The 21,290-nt window shown below is 49.6% G+C and overlaps 1 protein-coding gene across 18 annotated transcripts in view; it reads left to right on the top strand.

Annotated features, from left to right (window-relative positions):
* UBR5 (ubiquitin protein ligase E3 component n-recognin 5) overlaps positions 1-21,290 on the top strand; it is a 2,064,863-nt gene that overhangs the window by 932,118 nt on the left and 1,111,455 nt on the right. For all 18 annotated transcript variants that reach the window (XM_086966085.1, XM_086966077.1, XM_086966080.1 and 15 more), the window contains one exon: positions 17,960-18,057. In XM_086966085.1, coding sequence (XP_086822211.1) covers positions 17,960-18,057 — 98 coding nt within the window. The remainder of the gene's footprint in view (positions 1-17,959; positions 18,058-21,290) is intronic.

The following is a 21,290-nucleotide window of genomic DNA, read 5'->3' as shown; positions in this document are numbered from 1 at the left end:
GCGCCTGTAGCCGCTGCAGTATTCACATATGCTCATAGCATGGTCATCATTCACTGAGTTTCACTCCATCTTGGCCACAATGGCTAAAAACAATCTGGGGATGGAGTTGATGCCCATGCGCACTGTAGTCCAGGGGAGGAGCCACCTATCTCGTGATACTTCGAAGACTCTTCCAGGACAACAATGTGCAATCATCCGGACCCAAGACTAGGCGGCGATCTATGCACAGATATGAATGTCAGCAGCCCTACATGCCAAGAACAGATGCATACTGGTAAGTAGCATATTCGTTACCTCTCGACGTGCTGGTCACCCCTGGAGCGTCTCCGCCCCTGAGCCTGCAGCCTTTGTTCCCCTTTTACCTTTTTCATTGGATAACATTGAGCGCCCGACGGCTCAAAAGGACCCTGCACCCAGCCGCCCGAGTGCTGCTGGCTGTGCCACCTTTGTCCTATCCTGCTTCCCCCTTTGTCCTATCCTGCTTCCCCCTTTGTCCTAAGCAAGTGACCAGGAGCCCAGCTTCCACAGCCGCTGGCCTGCTAGCCAGCAGCCACCAACTGGAGGCCCCCTGTCCCCCATTGGATAACATTGGGCCTAACTACCTCTGCACCTGGCCGCTGCTGAGGGTGAACCAACTGTACCTACCTGACACTGGGGGACCCCTGAGTCTATGCCTAGAACCACAACTTCACCAGTTGAGTACACACCAGGAAACCGATAACTCACTTACCAGCTATTGAATAACATTGACTGGTTTGACTCGAAAAATCTTCTAAGTGTCTACTTTTGAAAACGTAAAATATTCATATAAAACCATCTGAATTCCGAAATACACACCTGTGATCAGGAGAGGAGCCAGTACTGTACCCTGTAGCCCAGTACTGAACCTCAAAAGTTCTCCCTAGAGGGTTTACTAGTAACTTGTATTTTCTCCATAGGAATCCATTGTCTGCTCTTCTATGAAATTTCTTTTAAGTGTCTACTTTTGAAAACTAGAAATATTCTTTAAAATTCACACGAAATACTGAAACGTAATTACTTACCTGTTTTAAGTTGAGACCCCAGTGCTGGCCCCAGGAGCCCAGTACTGGATTGCAGTAGCAGCGGAAGCGGCGGATCCCTCCCGGGATGAGGGTAGGCTCCTAGGAGGTGTCATTTGGCGTTTGGAAGGTCCCACTGCACAATAGGGAAGCACACCGGCAGCACCCAGGTCAGATTTAGCGTTTGTAGGGTCCCGCACGCAACAAGGAAGCTCCCGCCTTTGAGTCCTAGCCAGGCGGGTGGGCGTGTCTCGCTGGGGGCGCGGCCGTGCACACCTGTGCAGCGCAGGGACTCCTGGTCTTGAGAGTCCCTGCTGGCGCGCTCCCTCTGCTGGCTCACAACTCTTCCTCCGGTTCACTGCAGACACCAAGCGCCCTGGCAGCCTCTATCCCTCGCCACAAGGCGCGCAGCGGCACCCGCAAAGCGGGTGCGGCAAGCAGTTGAAGAAGCGGCGGAAGTGGCGGATCCCTCCCGGGATGAGGGTAGGCTCCTAGGAGGTGTAATTCACACAAGCTGCTCACACACACACAGGCTGCTCACACACACACAGGCTGCTCACACACACCGGCACTGCGTGCTTACATAGGCACTGTTCACACACACACACACACAGGCAGTGTTGGACTTGGCCCTTATGGCAGGTTCACCCCTAAACTTTTTGCTTGTAATGGTGACCTGGTGATGGTGATTTTTGGGTTCTGCGCACTTTCACTGTGTCCCAGTGGAAAGTGCGTGCGCACTCTGAGTGCATGTGATGAGATAGGCCTGCCCTCCCATAGCAATGCATGGGGAATGTATGTGTCCCTGGTAGTTCCTGATACGTGGGGTGTACAGGTTCGAATCTGATATGTGCGAACTTGTGAGAGTGAATGCTTCGCAATGGTGTATGTGGCATGAGTGTGTCTTGTGCAGAAATGCCACTTCTAGGACTTGGCATATTAATGTAAAATATGCCTGGCGTGTGATTGGCTGGAGCTGGCTGGTGAGCCTGGCTCCAGGAAGGCTGGATGGGTCTGCCCGGTGGTGAGTGGGAGATTAGCATGCTGATGGCTGGGGAGGAGTGTACCTGTGTCCTGGATGGGCCTGGACTTTCCCCACACAATGCTGGCTCCACCCCCTGTGGTGCGACTGATGATCCTAGCCCTGCCAGTGAATGAAATGGGTGGTTGGGCTATCAAGGGTACTCTAAAACCAGCTGCAACTGGTTTCTCGCCCACCCTGCACCCTTAGACAAAGGAATGTGGTGTATAAAAATGGGGCTGTGTCCCCACAGATGTTGTTCTCTTCCAGGATCTTGAGGGGGCTGCTGCTGTTGCTGGGGCCAGGAGGAACCGCCACTTGGACTGCCTCCCTGCCTGGAGGGCCAGTGAGCTGGCCCCTGGCCCAGCCTTGCCCCCCTGCCTTGCTCCCTTGCCATGCTGAAGGACTTTGCTGGTTTCCAGTGCCTGTAAGCGCTGCATCCTGACCCTTAGCGCCTGAGAGCGCTTTTCTCTGCCCCTAGCGCTTGGGAGGGCTTTATTTGCCTTGGGCGCTTGAGAGCGCTTTTATTTGTGGTCCTAGTGCTGGGGAGCGCTTGTGTGCACAGCTGGTGCCCACCCGGCATTTGCCCGCTTTACTTGCCGATTTTGAAGCCCCTGGCGAGTGCCCACCTCGCCAGGGACCTGGCCGCTATTGTTTTGGTGGCCCCTATAGCGAGAGCCCACCTCGCTTAATAGTTAAAATTGCCCCCGGATTGCCACCACAAAAAGGAGCTTCCCTCGGGCCGCCGCTCTGCCTACGGCGACCCGGAAGTCCCGCCTCCAGTCTCCCAGGGCCGCGCTGCTATTGGCTGCAGCCGCGACCCGGAAGGCAGGCACAAGACGCCCGGACGAGGGCAGGACCGGCGAGTCTCCTTTCTGCTTCCCCCGGTCTGTGGAAGCCTAGGAGCACCTCGAGAGCAGCCCCAGCAGAGGAGCCGAGCCGTCGCGAGACACCCGGTGAGTGAGGCAGAAGGAAAGGGAGGGGCGCCGGGACACATTGTCCGTGTCCGCCCCCCCCCCCCCCCCCCCCCCCCCCATTCCCGGTAGCGCGAGCTCGCGCTAGTTTTCAGAGTGAAGCCACGAGGGCTTCAAGAGGGCCTTACCGCCGTCTCGAGTCCCCCAGAGGGGGGGACTCCAAACCAGGGTGCACACGTGTTCGCGGGTTCCCTGTGAGGGGCCCCCACCACCCCCAGAAAGCTGCGCCTTGGTAGTTAGAGCCCGAGAGGCTCTTGGGAGCATTTGCCCTTGCGCCGAGTCCCCCGAGAGGGACTCCAACGTGCCCACATTTTTTTATTGAGTCCTGAGAGGCTCACAGCCCTGAGAGGGGCTCCCGGCGCCCTAAGTGTTCCTGGGTCCCTCGTGAGGGACCCCCCTGCCTAGTGAGGCGGAATTCCTGTTGGAGAGCCTGAGAGAGGCTCAGAGGGACATTCTTTTTGTGCAAAGAGCCCAGCTCAAGGGGCCAGTTGGTTTGTGCCGAGCCTGGAAGGCTCCAACGTTGGCCCCAGCACCTTCACACAGCTGCCCAGCACTTCGTGGTCAGCTGCCACGTTTAGGCCCCCTGACTTTGGACACAGGGCGTCCTAGCCCTAGAGAGGCCAGTTGGCCTAGGGACAGTCACAGGTGGTGACTAATGTGAGTGCTGGCGCATTTATGTGCCAATGTGATTACTGCGCAATCGTTATTGCTACACCTCTGAATGTTTTTATGCATCATGTGCCTTGCTCTTACACCGCTGAATGTATTTTGTGCATCATGTGTTATCTGCACCTCTGAATGTGTTTAGGCGTCATGTGTTTTGTTCCTAGGTCTATACCCCTAAATGTATGGTGATATTTAGTTGGTTGTTTTCTCCTAGTACAGGTGGTGCTAGTGAGATCCTGGTTACCAGAAGTTACTGGTTGAGTGCTAAAGGGATTTTACATTCCATATTCTATGTTCTAAGTGCTAATTCTACCTAGTGCTAAGTTCTAAAAGTGCTGACTCCTGACAGAGGTCCAGGTGGCCCTGTCTTGTACATATCCCCTGTAAATTCTGCCCGTGCCTGTTGGCACATTGTAAAGTGTGTGTTTTTATCTAATGTGTTTTGGTGTAATACAAAGGCTATTTTTATATATAACCGTGTGTGGAGTTTCCTTTGTGGTGGGCCTTGGGTGTTGTTGCTGGGATGCGTGCGCAAATACTTAAATCATATCGCCTCCAAGGGTAGCCTTGCTGCTCGCGCCATGTTACCTAGAGGGTGAGCAGGGGTTATCTTGGCGTGTAACTCCCTTGCCCTGACTTAGGAGTGGTGATCTCTGACTGACTTTGGCGCAAGCCCTGGCCAGCCAGGGATCCCATTTCTAAAAGGCAGTACATACACACACAGGCTGCTCACACACACAGGCTGCTCACACACACAGGCTGCTCACACACACAGGCTGCTCACACACACAGGCTGCTCACACACACTGACACTGCGCGCACACATAGGCACTGTTCACACAGGCACTACATACACACACCGGCACTGTGCACACACACAGGCGCACTGATCACACACAGGCACTTCTCTCACACACAGGCACTGTTCGCACACAGACACTGCTCGCGCACAGACGCTGCTCGCGCACAGACGCTGCTCGCGCACAGACGCTGCTCGCGCACAGACGCTGCTCGCGCACAGACGCTGCTCGTGCACAGACGCTGCTCGCGCACAGACGCTGCTCGCGCACAGACGAGCAGACGCTGCTCGCGCACAGACGCTGCTCGCGCACAGACGCTGCTCGTGCACAGACGCTGCTCGCGCACAGAGACGCTGCTCGCGCACAGACGCTGCTCGCGCACAGAGACGCTGCTCGTGCACAGAGACGCTGCTCGTGCACAGAGACGCTGCTCGTGCACAGAGACGCTGCTCGTGCACAGAGACGCTGCTCGTGCACAGAGACGCTGCTCGTGCACAGAGACGCTGCTCGTGCGCAGAGACGCTGCTCGTGCGCAGAGACGCTGCTCGTGCACAGACGCTGCTCGTGCACAGAGACGCTGCTCGTGCACAGAGACGCTGCTCGTGCACAGAGACGCTGCTCGTGCACAGAGACGCTGCTCGTGCACAGAGACGCTGCTCGTGCACAGAGACGCTGCTCGTGCACAGAGACGCTGCTCGTGCACAGAGACGCTGCTCGTGCACAGAGACGCTGCTCGTGCACAGAGACGCTGCTCGTGCACAGAGACGCTGCTCGTGCACAGAGACGCTGCTCGTGCACAGAGACGCTGCTCGTGCACAGAGACGCTGCTCGTGCACAGAGACGCTGCTCGTGCACAGAGACGCTGCCCGCACAGAGACGCTGCCCGCACAGAGACGCTGCCCGCACAGAGACGCTGCCCGCACAGAGACGCTGCCCGCACAGAGACGCTGCCCGCACAGAGACGCTGCCCGCACAGAGACGCTGCCCGCACAGAGACGCTGCCCACACAGAGACGCTGCCCACACAGAGACGCTGCCCGCTGCCCGCACAGAGACGCTGCCCGCACAGAGACGCTGCCCGCACAGAGACGCTGCCCGCACAGAGACGCTGCCCGCACACTGACGCTGCCCGCACACACTGACGCTACCCGCACATACTGACGCTGCCCGCACACACTGACGCTGCCCGCACACACTGACGCTGCCCGCACACACTGACGCTGCTCGCACACACTGACGCTGCTCGCACACACTGACGCTGCTCGCACACACTGACGCTGCTCGCACACACTGACGCTGCTCGCACACACTGACGCTGCTCGCACACACTGACGCTGCTCGCACACTTAGGCACTGGTCACAATGACTGCAGTGTGTGTGTGTGCAGGGTAAACAGTGTGTAGTGAGTGCAGAGTGAGGGCGAGAGTGACTGTGTGTGCAGAGTGAGGGGGCGAGAGTGACTGTGAGTGCAAGAGTGACTGTGAGTGCAGAGTGAGTGCGGGTGCAAGAGTGACTGTGAGTGCAAGAGTGAGTGCGAGTGCAAGAGTGACTGTGAGTGCAGAGTGAGTGCGAGTGCAAGAGTGACTGTGAGTGCAGAGTGAGTGCGAGTGCAAGAGTGACTGTGAGTGCAGAGTGAGTGCGAGTGCAAGAGTGACTGTGAGTGCAGAGTGAGTGCAAGAGTGAAAGTGAGTGCAGAGTGAGTGCAAGAGTGACAATGAGTGCAGAGTGAGTGTGATTGACAGTGAGTGAAGAGTGCGTGTGAGTGCAGACTGAGTGCAGAGTGAGTGTGTGCAGAGTGAGTGTTGGACTTGGCCCTCTTGGCAGGGTCATCCCTGAACTTTTTGCCTTCCTCCAATATTCTCTCTGACCTGTTTTTGTTGGTTTAATGACTCTGGGCACTTTATCACTGCTGACCAGTGCTAAAGTGCATATGCTCTCCCTATATAAAGTGTAACTGTGATTGATACTCCTGATTGGTTCATTGGATTTACTGTCAGTCCCCAGTAAAGTGCACCAGGAGTGTCAGGGCTTGTAAATGCCAATACTGCTAGTGGGCCTGCAGTGCTGGTTGCGCCACCCACAGAAGCAGCCTTTTAAAATGTGTCTAGGGTCTGCCATTGCAGGACCTGCGTGCAGTCTGGTACTGTCATGCTGGCTGGGCAAGTGCACACACTTGCCAGCCCCTAAACCTTCCCTTGACTTCATATTAGTCACCCCTATGGTAGGCCCAAGGGCAGGGTGCATTTTAAGTGTAAGGTATGACATGCCCTGATGTGTGTGGCATATCCTAATAGCGAATTACTGCCTAATTCGTTTTTCACTATTGTAAGACTACCTGTTCCCTTTAGGCCAGATGGGCTACTGGAATTATTACACTCTATAATCCCAGCAGGCTCAGGGAACATGGTAGAAAATAAAGTTTAGTATGCCTGAACTCAGAATAATAAAATACTTCTTTTAGTAAAGTTTATTTTAATATCCTGTGTTTGCAAATGCTACTTTTAGAAAGTTAGCATTTGCTTGCCTAACCATTTTAGCCCGCCTCTGCTAATATGTGTATCTGACTGTCTGGGATGTGTGAGTGACAGGGCTGGGGGATGACAGGTGGTGAATGCAAGGATTACACCTTAGTGGGAGGTAGGAGTGCCCCTGGACTCTTAATAGGGCTGTGATCTGCCACCACAATGCTGGCTCCGCCCCCTGGGGAGCGACTGATGACTCAGCCTGCACCTGGCCCAGGAAGGGCGAAGCACTGCCATCAAGGTACTCCTGGCTGCCCCTGTCCACACAATGCTGGCTGCACCTCCTGTGGAGCGTCTGATGTGCCTGCCCCTCACACTGAAAGCAGAAGCCAGAAGCCAGAAGTACACCCAACAAGTACTCAGAGACTGAAAGCAGTTATGCAAAGGCCCCCCTGGCCTGAGAAGACAAAAAAAATGCTGTATAAAAGTAGGAGCCCTGCTCCTTGTAAATCAGAATCCTGTTTCCCACAAAGAACCTCTGCCTGACTAGAAGGAGAAGACGACGCTGGAAGGACTGGCCTGCTGCTTGCCTTGCTGAGAAAGGAGAGGAGAAGACTTTTGAAAAGACTTTGCTGACTTGTGCTAGAAACATTCTCTAAGGGCTTGATTGAGCTTGCCCCCTGAACTGAACCCCAGGACCAGTGGGTTCTCCTGTGCTTTGGCTCGTCCCCTGCCTGAGGCTGAGTATTTCCTCCCGCCGTAGGTGAAGTCTGCCCCCTCCTAGGGCCGTGGTACCCGGGAGCCAGCCTGCCCTCTTGCCCTTGAGAGCCTCGCTCCATCGGAGTCGCTCTCTGACCCAGGGCTAAGGCCGGCGCTCCTCTACCCCCGCCTGCTTCACGGAGCACTTGAGTGAGACTTCAGCCCCTCCTGCCGGAATCCCAGGGACGCGAGCAGCCTGCCTCCTGGACGGCCGCCCGTGCATCTGATTGCACTCGGCCGCCCGCCTTGCTCTGCTTCCCCCACCCCCCAGGAGAGGCCGCACTGTGAAGGGAGCCCCCCCTCTGTACCGTCGGTACTGAGGGCTCCCATGCTGTGCCTTGCCTCCCGGAGATCCTCCGCTTTGAGAAGAGACCCCTCTGCACTGATCGAACCGAGTCGCACGGCTCGTGCCGACTCGGCTCAAATTCCTGAAAGAAAGAAGCATTTCTGAAGACGACATCGGGCTAGGGGCCCGCAACGTTTTATGTCCCCCTCCGCCTTCCCTGTGCCTTGGCCCAAGAGGCTCCTCTCCCTGCTCCTCACTGCAGCGAGGAGCCCCCACCTCTGGAAAAGGCCCAGGGTTCCTACAGGCTCCTCTCATCGCCTGCTTGCTGCTCTGCAGCTCCGCCCCAACCTCCGGAAAAAGCCCAGGGTTTGTCAGGCCCCTCTCTGGTCTCCATTCAAAGCGCACTGCGAGATGCGTGAGCATTGGTAGGGCCCGGGCATTGGTAGGGCCCGGGCTTTTCTTCTTTGTGGAGCACAGAGGAGCGCTGCGAAGCCCACAGAGGCGCTTGGGAGCGCCATACCTTCCAGGAACAGGGCAAGAGGCCCCATTATTGCATAACTGGAACTGAGAGAACTGTTTTGGAGGTGAATTGAAAAGAAACCCTTTTTTGAACTATAAACAGAAGAAAAGCTTGCCTATTTACAACCTGTGGCCCAACAAAAACGTTATTGGTCTTGTGATAGGTCTGATCTGATATATATATATATATATTTTTACATAAAGGAACATATTTTTATATATTCACAGCCTGGTGTCCATTTGTGGGGGGATTGGTACATTTTACTGTGTGTTATTACAAATGCTTAACTCCATAAAGCCTGAAGAATAGCCTTGGCTGCTCACGCCACGCACCTAGAGGGTGAGCAAGGGTAATTCTAAGGGGTCATCCTTCGCCCTGACTTGGAGGAGAGGGTCCCTGGTTGACACAAGTGAAAACTTGCGCCAACCAGAGACCCCCAATTCTAACAGAGAGCAACAGTGAGTGCAGAGTGAGTGCAAGAGTGACAGTGAGTGCAGAGTAAGTGCAGAATAACAGTGAGCGCAGAATAACAGTGAGCGCAGAATAACAGTGAGTGCAGAGTGACCGTGAGTGCAGAGTGAGTGCAAGTGACAGTGAGTGCATCCACCAATTAATATTGTACCTATCGCACTATGCTGCACTTTACCTTTTAAAGATAATGCTTTAAAGTGCAGCATGCCACCATTGATAACATTCCAATCCAACACACATCTCCAACACACACCACATGCTTCCACTCCAAAACACATGCCTAAAACACATTGCCATTTACAATGCCATTACAGTGTGTAGGGTACAGAACTAGATTGGGGTCCAGGGCACCTCAGCGTATGTGCTTCAATGACTGTGCTTCGTCGGGCGCAGGACTGTTACAATGCCATTATCTCTAACTCATACAAACCCGAGCCCTAATGCATTCCTAATCCGGTGTGAGGAGTTGGCCTGATATATGAGGCTCACTAGTTCTAGTGATCACCTTGTATCAGTCCAAACAATGCTTATGGTGATTGGTTGTAAGTCAACCTTATAGACCAGCTATCCTAATGGTAGCATGGACAAAGCAGTCTTAGGCTAAACTCTTTTGGCATGTGAAGCCAGCTGTTTTACCACATATAACCCCTTGAATACCAAATGAAAGGACACCACACAGGTAGTTATGAAAATAAACAAGATATTTATTAACTAACAAACACCTCTGAACTCTTTGAGATCAGAAGGCTAAGCACATGACAAGACTCTTAAGAAAAATATGTTTAAGTTGCACAGTTACAATGTTGCTCTAGGGGCACAATAAACCATATACTAAGTAAGTGGAATGTGAAAATTGATAGAAGGAATGGAGCTGTCCAGAGGCTGGGACCACACTACCCTAACCTTAGGTAAGTAATAGGAGGCCCACGGAACGCGTGTGCAGAGTGTGAACTCGCACGCGAGATGCGTAACAACGTCTATGGACAGTACAGTTCAAGTAAAAGGTGAGTACGGACAATCCTGACTAGTTAGGACTAAAACGACTGTGGAACTGGACACTAGGAGAGTCAATCTACCCGTGAGCACCGAAATGCTCTTGTTACCTCACCCACAGGCTGCGGGTGCATAGGTGCGAAGTCGTGTCGGGTTCCGACGTTGAAGTCTATGGAGCCTAGCAGAAAAGATGCTGCAGGCGACCAGGAGGAAGATGTCCGGTGTGATCCAAGGGTGGATCAGTGAAGAGGAGAATCTGAAAGCAGAGGGGACAATGTTCAAAGTCACTAGCCAGTGACTTGAGTGAAACCAGATGTCGTTGTCGCGATCAGGTGAAGAGTGGACGCTTGTCTCTGCAGCCAAGTGGACCAGGTTGTGTTTTCGACAACCAGGATGGAGGCACGAGCTGTCCCACGCAGGCTCTCGCTGTCGGCGGTGTCGGACCCGGATTTGGAGTCAACAGGCCTTGGCAAAGGCAACCCACGCGGTGAGTGGAAACTGCGTCTGGAGTGGACCAGGAGGGTCCGGGGTGCTTCTCCTTCGCAGGGAAGCTGGGGCCAGTCTGGAGCAACCAGACCAGCAGATTGACTTTCAAGGTTCGTCGTCTACGAGGTCACTATTCAGCCTGCAGGTGACCAGACAACTCGTCGAGCAGCAAGCAGGCAGAAGGGCCCCATGCAGATCTTGTGGATGCTGGAGGGCTGGTCTTCGGTGCAGGAGCTGCTCGGGGTCGGGGCTTCTCAGTCCCCAAAGCACTTGGACGAGGTTACCTCAGAAGTCGTGCTGGAGCGAAGTGCTGCTTCTTTCAAGATGTCCGGTCCCACGTGTCTCGTTTCACCCATGGATCTCAGCTGTGCTGCAGATGTAGGTAGAGGTCGGAGAGGCCTGGGAATCCGGGTCTCGTCGGGCTTTGAAGTCTGAATCCTCGAGGGAAGGCGACAAAGGGAAGCCGCTGGACGCTGATGGTGCCTGCTTGTGCAGGGTGGACACTCCTTGCCCACAAGGGAGATTTCTTCAGTCTTCCGTTCAGAAAGTCGAAGTCCAGAGTTTCTTGTAGAGTTTCAGTTCAGGATTAATCTAATCTGGAATGGGACCAGCTCCTACCTTTATCCTCCTCCTCTGGGTGGGACCAGGAAGGGGGGTGGTTACACCCCCTATCCTTTGTCCGGTCATGCGCCGGGGCTGGAGAGCCCCAGGAACTGGTTTAGACCGGTGTATGCACAGGGACACCTTGTGTGCCCCAGGCATGTCTCATTCCTTTCAGCCCTGTCCTACCCAATACACAAAATCCTGTCTGGGGTGCAGGAAACCCTTTGTCCAAGCCTCCCTCGCTGGAAGGACTCCCAGCAGCAGGAGGTCAGACTTGTGTCTTTGGTGGCAGCATCCATTTTGTGATGCTGAGGCTCGGGTTAACTTTAACCGGGGTTCACAGTTAGGTACATGTCGTGTCCCTCTAAAAGGGTGGAATGCTACCCCCGTCGCCAGAATTGGCGAAGGGGTAGTATTCCAATTCGTATGACACCTTACTCGACATGTTTTGATAATGCCATGCCAAAGTTGGCAATAACCGCGAGGATTATAATGCTCTTTAGAGTATATGGTATAGCGTTATCATGGAACCAGCTAAAGGACTTGGTTCCAAAAGCTGTAGACAGGCTCAGCTCATGCCAGAGCACTATCTCACATAATTCCAAGCACTCTGCCTCCAGGATTGTTAAGGCCTGCCATAGGAGTGACTTATAGGAGTATGTGTCCATTTTAGAGTTAGATATAGAGATACTATATCTAAAGCAAAGGGTGTTTACACCACCTTGCTCCAGCTGATTGATCAGCCAGTTGTCAGATTTGGATGGCCAGCCATGGGTGGCATAATACATGCTGTAGGCCCTGGGTGCACCTATGCCCTGGGTACCTAAGGTACACTGTATAGGGGCTGATAAGGTGACTCAGTATCCAATTCGATTTGTACCTAGAGTACATGGAATCCATTTTACAGAGAGAGCAGTGGGCCTAGGGTCCTGAATAGCAGGGCCCCAGGTCAACTAAGTCGAAAAACCAGCTAAACACCAGGCAAAATGTTGGGGGCAACCATAGTCAGATATTCACCTTCCTACAGTACTCACCCTAAGTTCCTTCCCAAGGTGATTTCTGATTTTCATGTTAATCAGACGATAACTTTACCAACTTTTTTCCAGAATCCTTCCACTCCAGCGGAAAGGTCTCTTCATTCCCTGGATGTTAGAAGGGTGTAGAAATTCTATCTGGATAAGACCAAAGACATTTGCAGGTCCGACCAATTGTTTGTCAACTATGGGTCGGTTAGGACTGGTCTGGCTACTTCGAAGCAATCTATCTCTAGGTGGATTGTGTTGTGTATCCAGCTTTGTTATCAGAAAGCGAATAAGACCTTAGGGGGTAAGCCTAAGGCTCATTCCACCAGGGGCAAAGCGGCCACTACTGCTTTGCTTCGTAATGTTCCCATTGCAGAGATCTGTAAGGCTGCCACGTGGAAGTCGGTCCATACCTTTGCTAAGCATTACTGTCTGGACTCTGAAGCCAGGGCAGATGCTCAGGTCGGACATGCTTCGCTGCGAAATCTGTTCGCATAATAGTGGTGTTGTCTTTTTCTCCACCGCCTGGTTGTTTTTGGATGGGCTTGCCATTTTATTCACTAGATTATGACTATACAGAGATCCCCTACTACAGAAGGAGTAGTTTCTTACCTGTAACTCCAGTGCTGTAGTAGGGGTATCTCTGTTATAGTCCTAAGCACCCAGCCTGCTCCCTGGTGGAGAAAGTGATGAAATGATGAATGCTACAGGTCTAGCTGATACACCCCCAAAAAGAACTGAAAGTGGAGGGAGTCGCTGTGCATTCTGGGATACTAGGAGAGTTCTGGAAAGTTACCTTAAAGGCACGGTATCCCTTTTTATGCCACATAATGGCAGCTTATGGGGGCTTGTCTGTCCTGTCCTTCCTCTCTATCATTCCAAGGATTTGGTGAAGGGGGGAAGTATTTCTCCATGGTGAAACCTGGCAGACTGGTCTAAGTGGGATATTTGTGAAATATCCTTTCTTTTCTAGTTGAAGTACTGGGCCCGGCCCGTGAGGGCGAGGGGAGGTGCTCGGACGTGTTCCGTCTTTGAGATGAGCTGCGCCCATTTTCAGGCCAGTACAGATCTTTCGTCTTCATATCTGCTGATTTAATTGCCGCTAGACTCCTTGTGAGTGAAGCACTCGCCCCGCATTACTCCAGATATTGTGGTCGACCGCTTGAGTGCCCGAGCCACAGTCCTGCGCCCGACGAAGCACAGTCATTGAAGCACATACGCTGAGGTGCCCTGGACCCCAATCTAGTTCTGTACCCTACACACTGTTCAAGTTTTCGACCCACTATCTGAATCCAATTCCTGTCCTTGCTTCATTTCTCGGAGCCTCTGAGGGCCTTTCCATCTCACTAATATCCTCCCGATAGCATCGTTGGAGGCACCATTGATGCGGGTCTTACGAGATGCTTCGCCAGCCACGATTATGACTAGGACACTTGTCTGACTTGGTGTTCGGATCTTGAGAGACCGTGCTAATTATTATATCTGTATTCTGGGCCCTGATGAAGGAAGCTTTTATTGGCACTGTTCCGAAATGCGCGTCGGCGCTTTTCCTGGATGTTTGATGGATTGCCGTCTTTGCTTGAGTGTGTATGTGTGTAGTGGTTTTGGAATGATTTTGTGTTTGATTGGATGAGTGATTGAATTGTGTGGCAATTTTTTACTGCCCCATGTGTTCCTAGGCTGATATGTTTTTTATGTGTGTCCTCCTAAGAAAATGTTATACACTAATGCGATAAGGAAAGGTATTGTGTATTGACTGTAATGATTTATATCTGATATATATTTTTCTATGTGAACAATAATAAAGAAATATATTTGACACTATTTAGCTGCTCTGTGGGCGTTTCCTGCATTGTTGGAATTTTTTCCTTTCATTATTGGGAACTCCCCTTTCATGTTGTTTTAGTACTGGACAGTGTAGCCTTGCATGTATAGGCTGCATTATTTGTCTTTAATTTTCTCTGAAGTGTCTATGCAGTACTGCAAAGAAGACAGTTTAGGAGATTATTTTTGATTGCTCCGGGGTCCCCGCACATGAGCGGAACTATTCACTAGATTATTACTATAACAGAGATAACCCTACTACAGAACTGGAGTTACCGGTAAGAAACTTCTCCTTCGTCTGCCTCTTCAGGAGGACCTTCTGTAGCAGCATCAAGGGACGATCCTCCACCCGAACCTGTCCAGTCTCCACTTACTTGCGTGGCGATTGAGCGGCGACAGTTGAGGCCATTTGACTTGCCCTCCTGAAGTCTGTGATGTGATTCTGGCAGCCAGGCGTCCCTCTCAAAATCGGTATACACCTGCAGGTGGAACAAATTTGTGGCATGATGCACAGCAAAGGCTGTGGATCCACTCTCTGCCCCCTTTTCAGAGGTTCTCCTCTTTCTTGTTTCTCTTGCCCAGCACGGCTCTGCTCTGGGCACTATCAAAGGCTACCTCTCGGCCATTTCAGCGTTCTTGAGGCTTCCTGATGATCATTCTCTTTTCAAGTCCCGTGTTGTAAATAGATTCTTGAAAGGCATCATGCACATGTTTCCTCCTGTTCCTTTCGTGATGCCTCAGTGGGACTTGAACCTTGTATTTACTTATCTGATGTGCGCTCCCTTTGAGCCACTACATAATTGTCCTCTACTTCTAACTCTTAAAACTGTATTCCTGGTTGCCATCACCTCTGCCAGGAGAGTGAATGAGCTCCAGGCTTCATCTTCTAAACCTCCTTTCCTCTCTGTCCATCCGGACAAGGTTGTTCTGAGGACTCGTCCTTCTTTCCTGCCCAAGGTGGTTACAGCCTTTCATATCGGGCAGTCCATCACCTTGCCCACCATCTTTCCGTATCCGCATTCCTCGAAAGGGGAAGAGGCTCCACCGTCTGGACCCAAAAGATGCGCTCTACTTCTATCTAGACTGCACGCGCCAGTTCCGGGTGGACGACCAGCTCTTTATTGGTTACGTGGGCACTAAGAAGGGACGATCGGTGCACAAGCGGACCATCTCTCGGTGGGTCATTTTGTGCATCAAGGTTTGCTACTCCTTGGCGAAAAGGAGCCTCCTGTGGGGCTACGCACCCATTCCACTCTGGCCACGGCGTCTACTACTGTCCTGGATCGTTGAGTCCCCTTGCAGGACATCTGTCAGGCAGCTACGTGGGCCTCGCTGCACACGTTTGCTAAGCAATATTGCCTGGACAGCCAAGTCCGGAGAGATGGCTTTTTCAGCCGTTCCGTTCTCCAGAACTTTCTGGTGTGATCTTGGTATGCAGACCCACCACCGGTGTTGGTATTGCTGGGCTATCTATTCTAAGGTAAGGAATCGAACACTAACCTGTTTCTTTCAGATGCACAAGTTACTTACCTTTGGTAACGATACATCTGTAAGAAACAGTAGTTAGTATTAGATTCCTTACCGCCCCACCCATCCTCCCCGTTCTGCGAACCGATACCTAGGGTTAAGGTCACCCCCTTTCAGGGCCCTAGTTTCTTGGCACCAGTGTTGGTTCTAGCATGGCTCTGCGTATTTGGCGCAGAAAAACTGTGTCAAAGAACTGACCTCAGTGCGCATGGGTGGCGTCTAAGTACTCAGACGACGTCACTCCGGCGCCGACGACTGACGCAGAGCCAGAGACGACGCCTAATGATGCGCAGGGGTATTGCTACGCAAAAGTTTCCGGATCCAGTCTGACGCCTGGGGATATTCTAAGGTAAGGAATCTAATACTAACTACTGTTTCTTACAGATATATCGTTACCGAAGGTAAGTGACTTGTTCGTGTAGACCAATTTATTTTGACCATCCATTACAAGTGAAAGGTTGGATATTTTGATTTGCCCTTAATTTGCAAGCCAGGGGCTCAATCTAAATATTAAAAGGAGGGGGTAGAGGGAACAACCCTGTCTAGTCCTATCAATTTTTATTAGTTTAGAAAGATTCCCATTTACTAACACCTTTGCTAATGGATTTTTTTTCACTGCTTTAATTGGTGATAAAAATGTTTATCCAAGGTTAAGGCTTTCTATCATTTTATACAAAAATGCCCAGCTAACCTTGTCGAAACTTTGGCGGCGTCTAGTGTTATCACTGTAAGGGGATTGCCACACACCTTCGCCAGATCTATGATCGCGATTAGTTCATGGGTTAACTCGTAAAGTTGCCTCCCTTTTATAAAACCTTTTTGGTCGGTGTGAATTAAAGATCCTATCACCTTATCCAATCTTTTTGTTAAAGCCTGAGTGAAAATGTTGTAGTCTCTGTTAAGGAGAGAAATTGGCATATATGTTTCACATGACCTCAGATTTTTATTTGGTTTTAAAAGTATAGTTATAGTGGCCATATCACAAGACGACTGGAGATTTTGTCTCCACAAAAAAAGAGTTGAACAACTGCAGTAATATTGTGGCAAGTTCCTCTTTAAGCAGAGTATAGATCTCATTTGGGAGAGCATCTGGACCCGCAGCTTTCCCCTTTTTTAAGCCCCTAATGAAAAGAAGAATTGGTTGAGATAAATAAATTAGAAAATGTAATCCAAAGAATTCAAGCTGAAATTGAACAAAATTCAGGAGGTTTAAATATGGTACAAATATAGAATAAGTTGCGATAATCTAAATTGGAGTTAGCCGATTATCTTGTGGCAATTATAAGGAAGAAATGGGAAGCTAGCAAATTGTCGAATCACAATTATGGAGAGGGGTGCGGTAAGCTGCTAGCATGGAAGGCAAAAACTACCCAGACAAGAAATCAAATTAGGGACCTCAGATGTTAAATCTCTGGTGATATATTCTCCAATGAAGAAGAGATTGAGGATGCATTTGTATTTTTTGAAGACCTCTATAAAGAAGACTCTAAAGCTGATGATAAAAATCGAAGACTTCCTTCAAGACATTGAACTTCCTTCTTTGCAAGGACTGGAAAAAGAGACTAAATACTCCTTTACCTGTTATTTGTTTTTGAATATGTTAATGAGAGTAACATGTAGGGATGTATCCAATCCTAATTCACTCAAATATGATTGAAGCAGAACATTGCAGGCTGTCACCAAGACAGTTTCCCTTCCTCTCCATTTCAACCTTTCTCTGAGCTGCCCAGTTTCCTCTGACCAAGCTGCTTCAATTGCACCGGTCACTCTCCGATAACTGTAAAACGTTGAGGTAGTATATTCTTCAAGTGTGGACCGCTGTCTTCGTGTTATCAAGGACTGCATGCTTATTGACCACCATAGACTTGATTATACCAAATCTGAGATCCTTACGTATAGAAACTATAGTCACACACCTGTTTGTCTTAAGGAACTAGAGAACCTCTATGTAATACCAGAGAAAGCAAGTTACAAGCAGCAATGTGAATACTGAGATGCCTCTTTCCTCACCTAAGATATCTGTAAAAACTACACGTAACAATGTGTCTAAGGATAGCCTTAAAGTCCGGTGGGATTTACTATTTATTTGGCAGTCTGAAGGCCTGGAATGAAGTTGTTTAGGCTCATGCATTTCTGACCACTAGAATATTTAAGTGATGTTTACATTAGCTTTACTTTTATGTATGTTCGCACTGCTCCCTTAATTTCATCAATTTTGTACTTACCATTTGTTTTTCTTGCAGTAGTTTTGTTTTATTGTTATTCATGGTTTGGGCCTTTAATTTGTTCATTTCTTAACAGTGATATTTTATCGTACTGTTACACAACTTCACACTTTTTTATTGACTTAGGTCTCATTTCCCTAGCATAGCTAGAAATGTCCCATGTAGTGGTTTGGGAAATGCTAATTACCCTTTTGAAGGTTCCTCTAAATCATTTTCTATCAAAATATTTTATTGTACCTTTCCTCAGTTTGCCCTTTAATTGCATATTTTCAATTTTTCAGGGATGCCAGAGGAATGACGCCTTTTATGTCTGCTGTTAGTGGAAGAGCATACCCTGCTGCCATAACCATTCTTGAAACTGCCCAAAAGCTTGCCAAAGGTAAATCCTACTTTACCGGATACTTAAAGTGCATACTGTATGAATGGGTGGCACAACTGGTAAACCTTATTTTTTTTTCAATGGCGAATGTTAGAGCTTTTAAATTGCTCTAAAGTGATGAATTACACTTCTGTACTTACATTTTAGTACATACATTTTGAATGATCTTCACTATTGATTTAGTACGCTTTTCTTTTGATACCACATTTCTCTAAAGTAAATGATCTAAGGGTAGAAAGAATGTGAGATACACTTTAAAAAATAGGTTTAACTACTTGTAGTGTAATTTGTAGTACTTAATTTGACTACATACAATTATATTGATCTTCACAATTTATTTAGCATACTTTTCTTTGTTACCACATTTCTCTAAAGTCAATCTATCTGCAGAAAGAATGAAAGAAACACTTTACAGTTTGAACTATCTGTAGTGTATTTTGCACTACTCAATATCCCTTAAGTTTAACTTTTGTATAATATTATGTTCACTTCTAGCCCTGCACTTTTTTAAAGACTATGATTATTTCCTCCGGTTTTATTGAACTGAAATAAAATGATCTTATTATAATTGCCTGTTGCATGTTCCAAAATGTTTAACACAAGTTTTTCTGTTTACATGTTAAACCTTGAGTAATGTTCCACCTGATAGAGCAAAGATCTTTTAATGCACACTTCTTTGTCCAGAGTTTTTAAAATGTCCAGGTGTCCAACTGCGTTTGTAACATTACTTGTTGAAATATTTGGTTTCTTAATTTTGTGGCATTCATTTAGCTCACATCCTGCCCATGAGTATGGAATTGGCTATAGCTATTGTTCTTTCCGCCGTTGTCTTCCCAATTGACCTTTATTTACTTGTGCAATAGATTAACAATGTCAAAGCTTCTCAAAAACAGATATTACTTGGAATTTCTTAACTGGGCATGTGAGCGTTTTCCCCAGCCATTCATTACAACTGCCCCCATCAACTTTTCTTTCCTCTTAGCCATAACACATGATTCGACCTCTGCTTCACCTCCCTTTTCTGGCAGATCAGTCTGATAGAGACTTTTAGCTGCAGATTTCTTACCTTCTTGCGTCCCAGCATGTGAATCCACGGCTGTCAAGATGACGGTCGAGTGGAATGCCACAGGATCGTTAGCGGTCCCCGAAGTCCTCTTCATCCTGCTTAAAGTCATTGGAACGTTCAGGTAGGAGGCATAAGAAAAGGAGTAAGAAGTCGAAGCGTTCTTTGACTTCTCCTAGTCCGTCGTTTGACAGATGAGGGAGCCTCGCTTTTTCAGGCCTTGTTTTCTAGAACCTGCTCCTGGGCCAAATCTGCACCTTTCCGAATTTCCCAAGCTCGCAGCGACACCTGCTTAGCTGAGCCAGTTCTATGAGGCCATGCTCCTTATTTTTGGGTGGTACACCCTGACAGCGAGCCTTTGGGCCCCGCAGGGTAGAAGGGGGCCCTTCTCTGGTTCTGCACCAGTTGGGCTCCACGGATCCATTCCTGGATTCAGACTGGCGCTGTGCCATCCCCATTGTCATCCCTGACACAAAGAAGGATGGGCATGCACCAAATCAGGCTCTGTTACGAGCAGTGCCTCCCAGATCAGAGCCTGAGCCTTATTTTCATCTGCTTGGCCTCGGTTAAGACTGGGAGTGGTCACTGAGCCCTTTAATATACCAGCACTATGATGAACGCAGTGTGGATTGGTGTGAGGACCTGGGTTAAACCAGCAGTATTTACACATTTCCAGATGCTGATCTGCTTTCTACTCCAAATACGGAGGAGTGAGCATTGTACACAATGGTGGTGTGTAGAGCGGCTGAGGTCCTTGACCTTCAGTTGCCCACAGTGGCAGTCAAGACTAATCTCTTGACAGAGGTGTTGAAACTGGGAGTCTCCACGTAGGAACCCTTACTCCCATTCAATGACATTCTCACTGATGTCCTTTTAGATACCTGGTCCAAACCCAACACAAGGGCTCCTGGGAACAGGAATATTGGCTGTCATTGCCCTGCATCTTGGAACCAAAACTTCCTCACCCAACACCCTACTGCTGAGAGCTTGGTGGTCCAGGCCTCCACCACTCAGGGTGCTTTCCCTGACTCTCCCCTGGATGGGAAATCCAAGAGGCTGTAGTTATTTGGGAAGTAGATGTTTTCTTCTGCCAGCTTGGCATCGCGGTCAGTGAAAACTTGTTTGCCATTATTATCATACATAGTGGGATACGGTTGCGCAAGTGCTACCACAGGTCCTGGAGGCGACCTGGGCTGTACTCTCCCAAGTTTTTACTGACAGGAGAGGCACAGCAAAGTTCACAATTCGATGCAGAATTATCTGAAATAAACAGGTTATTATTAGATTCCTTACCTTAGAATATCCCCAGGCGTCATTCTGGATCCGGAAAGTTTTGCGTAGCAGTACCCTTGCGCGTCGGTAGGCGTCGTCTGCGGCTCCGCGTCCGTCTTCGGCGTCGTTGGTGCCGGGATGACGTCGCGGGAGTGCTTATTTTATTTATTTATTTATTTTGAAAGTTTTATATATAGCGCGGACAAGATCTTAGCAGATATCAGAGCGCTTTACAAAGAGTAGTACATGAGGCAGCATAGTCAGACAGATAAATCAATAGGTCAAACAGTACAAATAGGTGGCTACAAAGCCAATCATGTGAGTAATAAGACAACTAATACAAATAATCAAAGGGGTCAAACATGTAGTACAGATCGGTGCAGAGTATTAACAGTGTTCGAGATAATAGTTCAAGTGTATTTAGCCATGAGAATAGCTTTTACTTCATTTTTAAAGAGTGTAGTGGAGGAGATAAGCCTGGTTTCGGGCGGGAGTGAGTTCCAGATCCTAGGCGCCATTCCTGAGAAAAGGCACTTAATATGTTTTTTCCTTCCGGAATCTTCGAGGTTTCAGCAGAAGATTGTTTGTGCCTCTAGTGTTTCTAGCTCCGCCAGAGATTGTCAGTTTCTGAGCAAGGTATCCGGGTGAGTTTAGGTGTACCGCCTTGTGTGTCATGCAGGCGATTTTCAGATGTATTCTGGCTTCAAAAGGCAGCCAGTTCAGGGATTTCAAGTCAGGGGGTAATATGGGAGTGCTTTTTTGACCCAGTGATGAGTCTCGCTGCAGCGTTTAGAGAAGCTCTTAGGGGTGCGGTTGTAGTTAGGGGGAGTCCGGAGAGGGCGATGCTGCCGTATTCAATTCCAGATATGACTAGTGCTTGTACTGCGGTTTGGAAGTC

The sequence above is a fragment of the Lissotriton vulgaris genome, chromosome 4_1 (genome assembly GCF_964263255.1).
Source record: "Lissotriton vulgaris chromosome 4_1, aLisVul1.2, whole genome shotgun sequence".
Lineage (NCBI taxonomy): Eukaryota > Metazoa > Chordata > Amphibia > Caudata > Salamandridae > Lissotriton > Lissotriton vulgaris.
The sequence above is the reverse complement of the archived record's forward strand: the minus strand, read 5'-3'. Positions and strand labels throughout refer to the sequence as shown.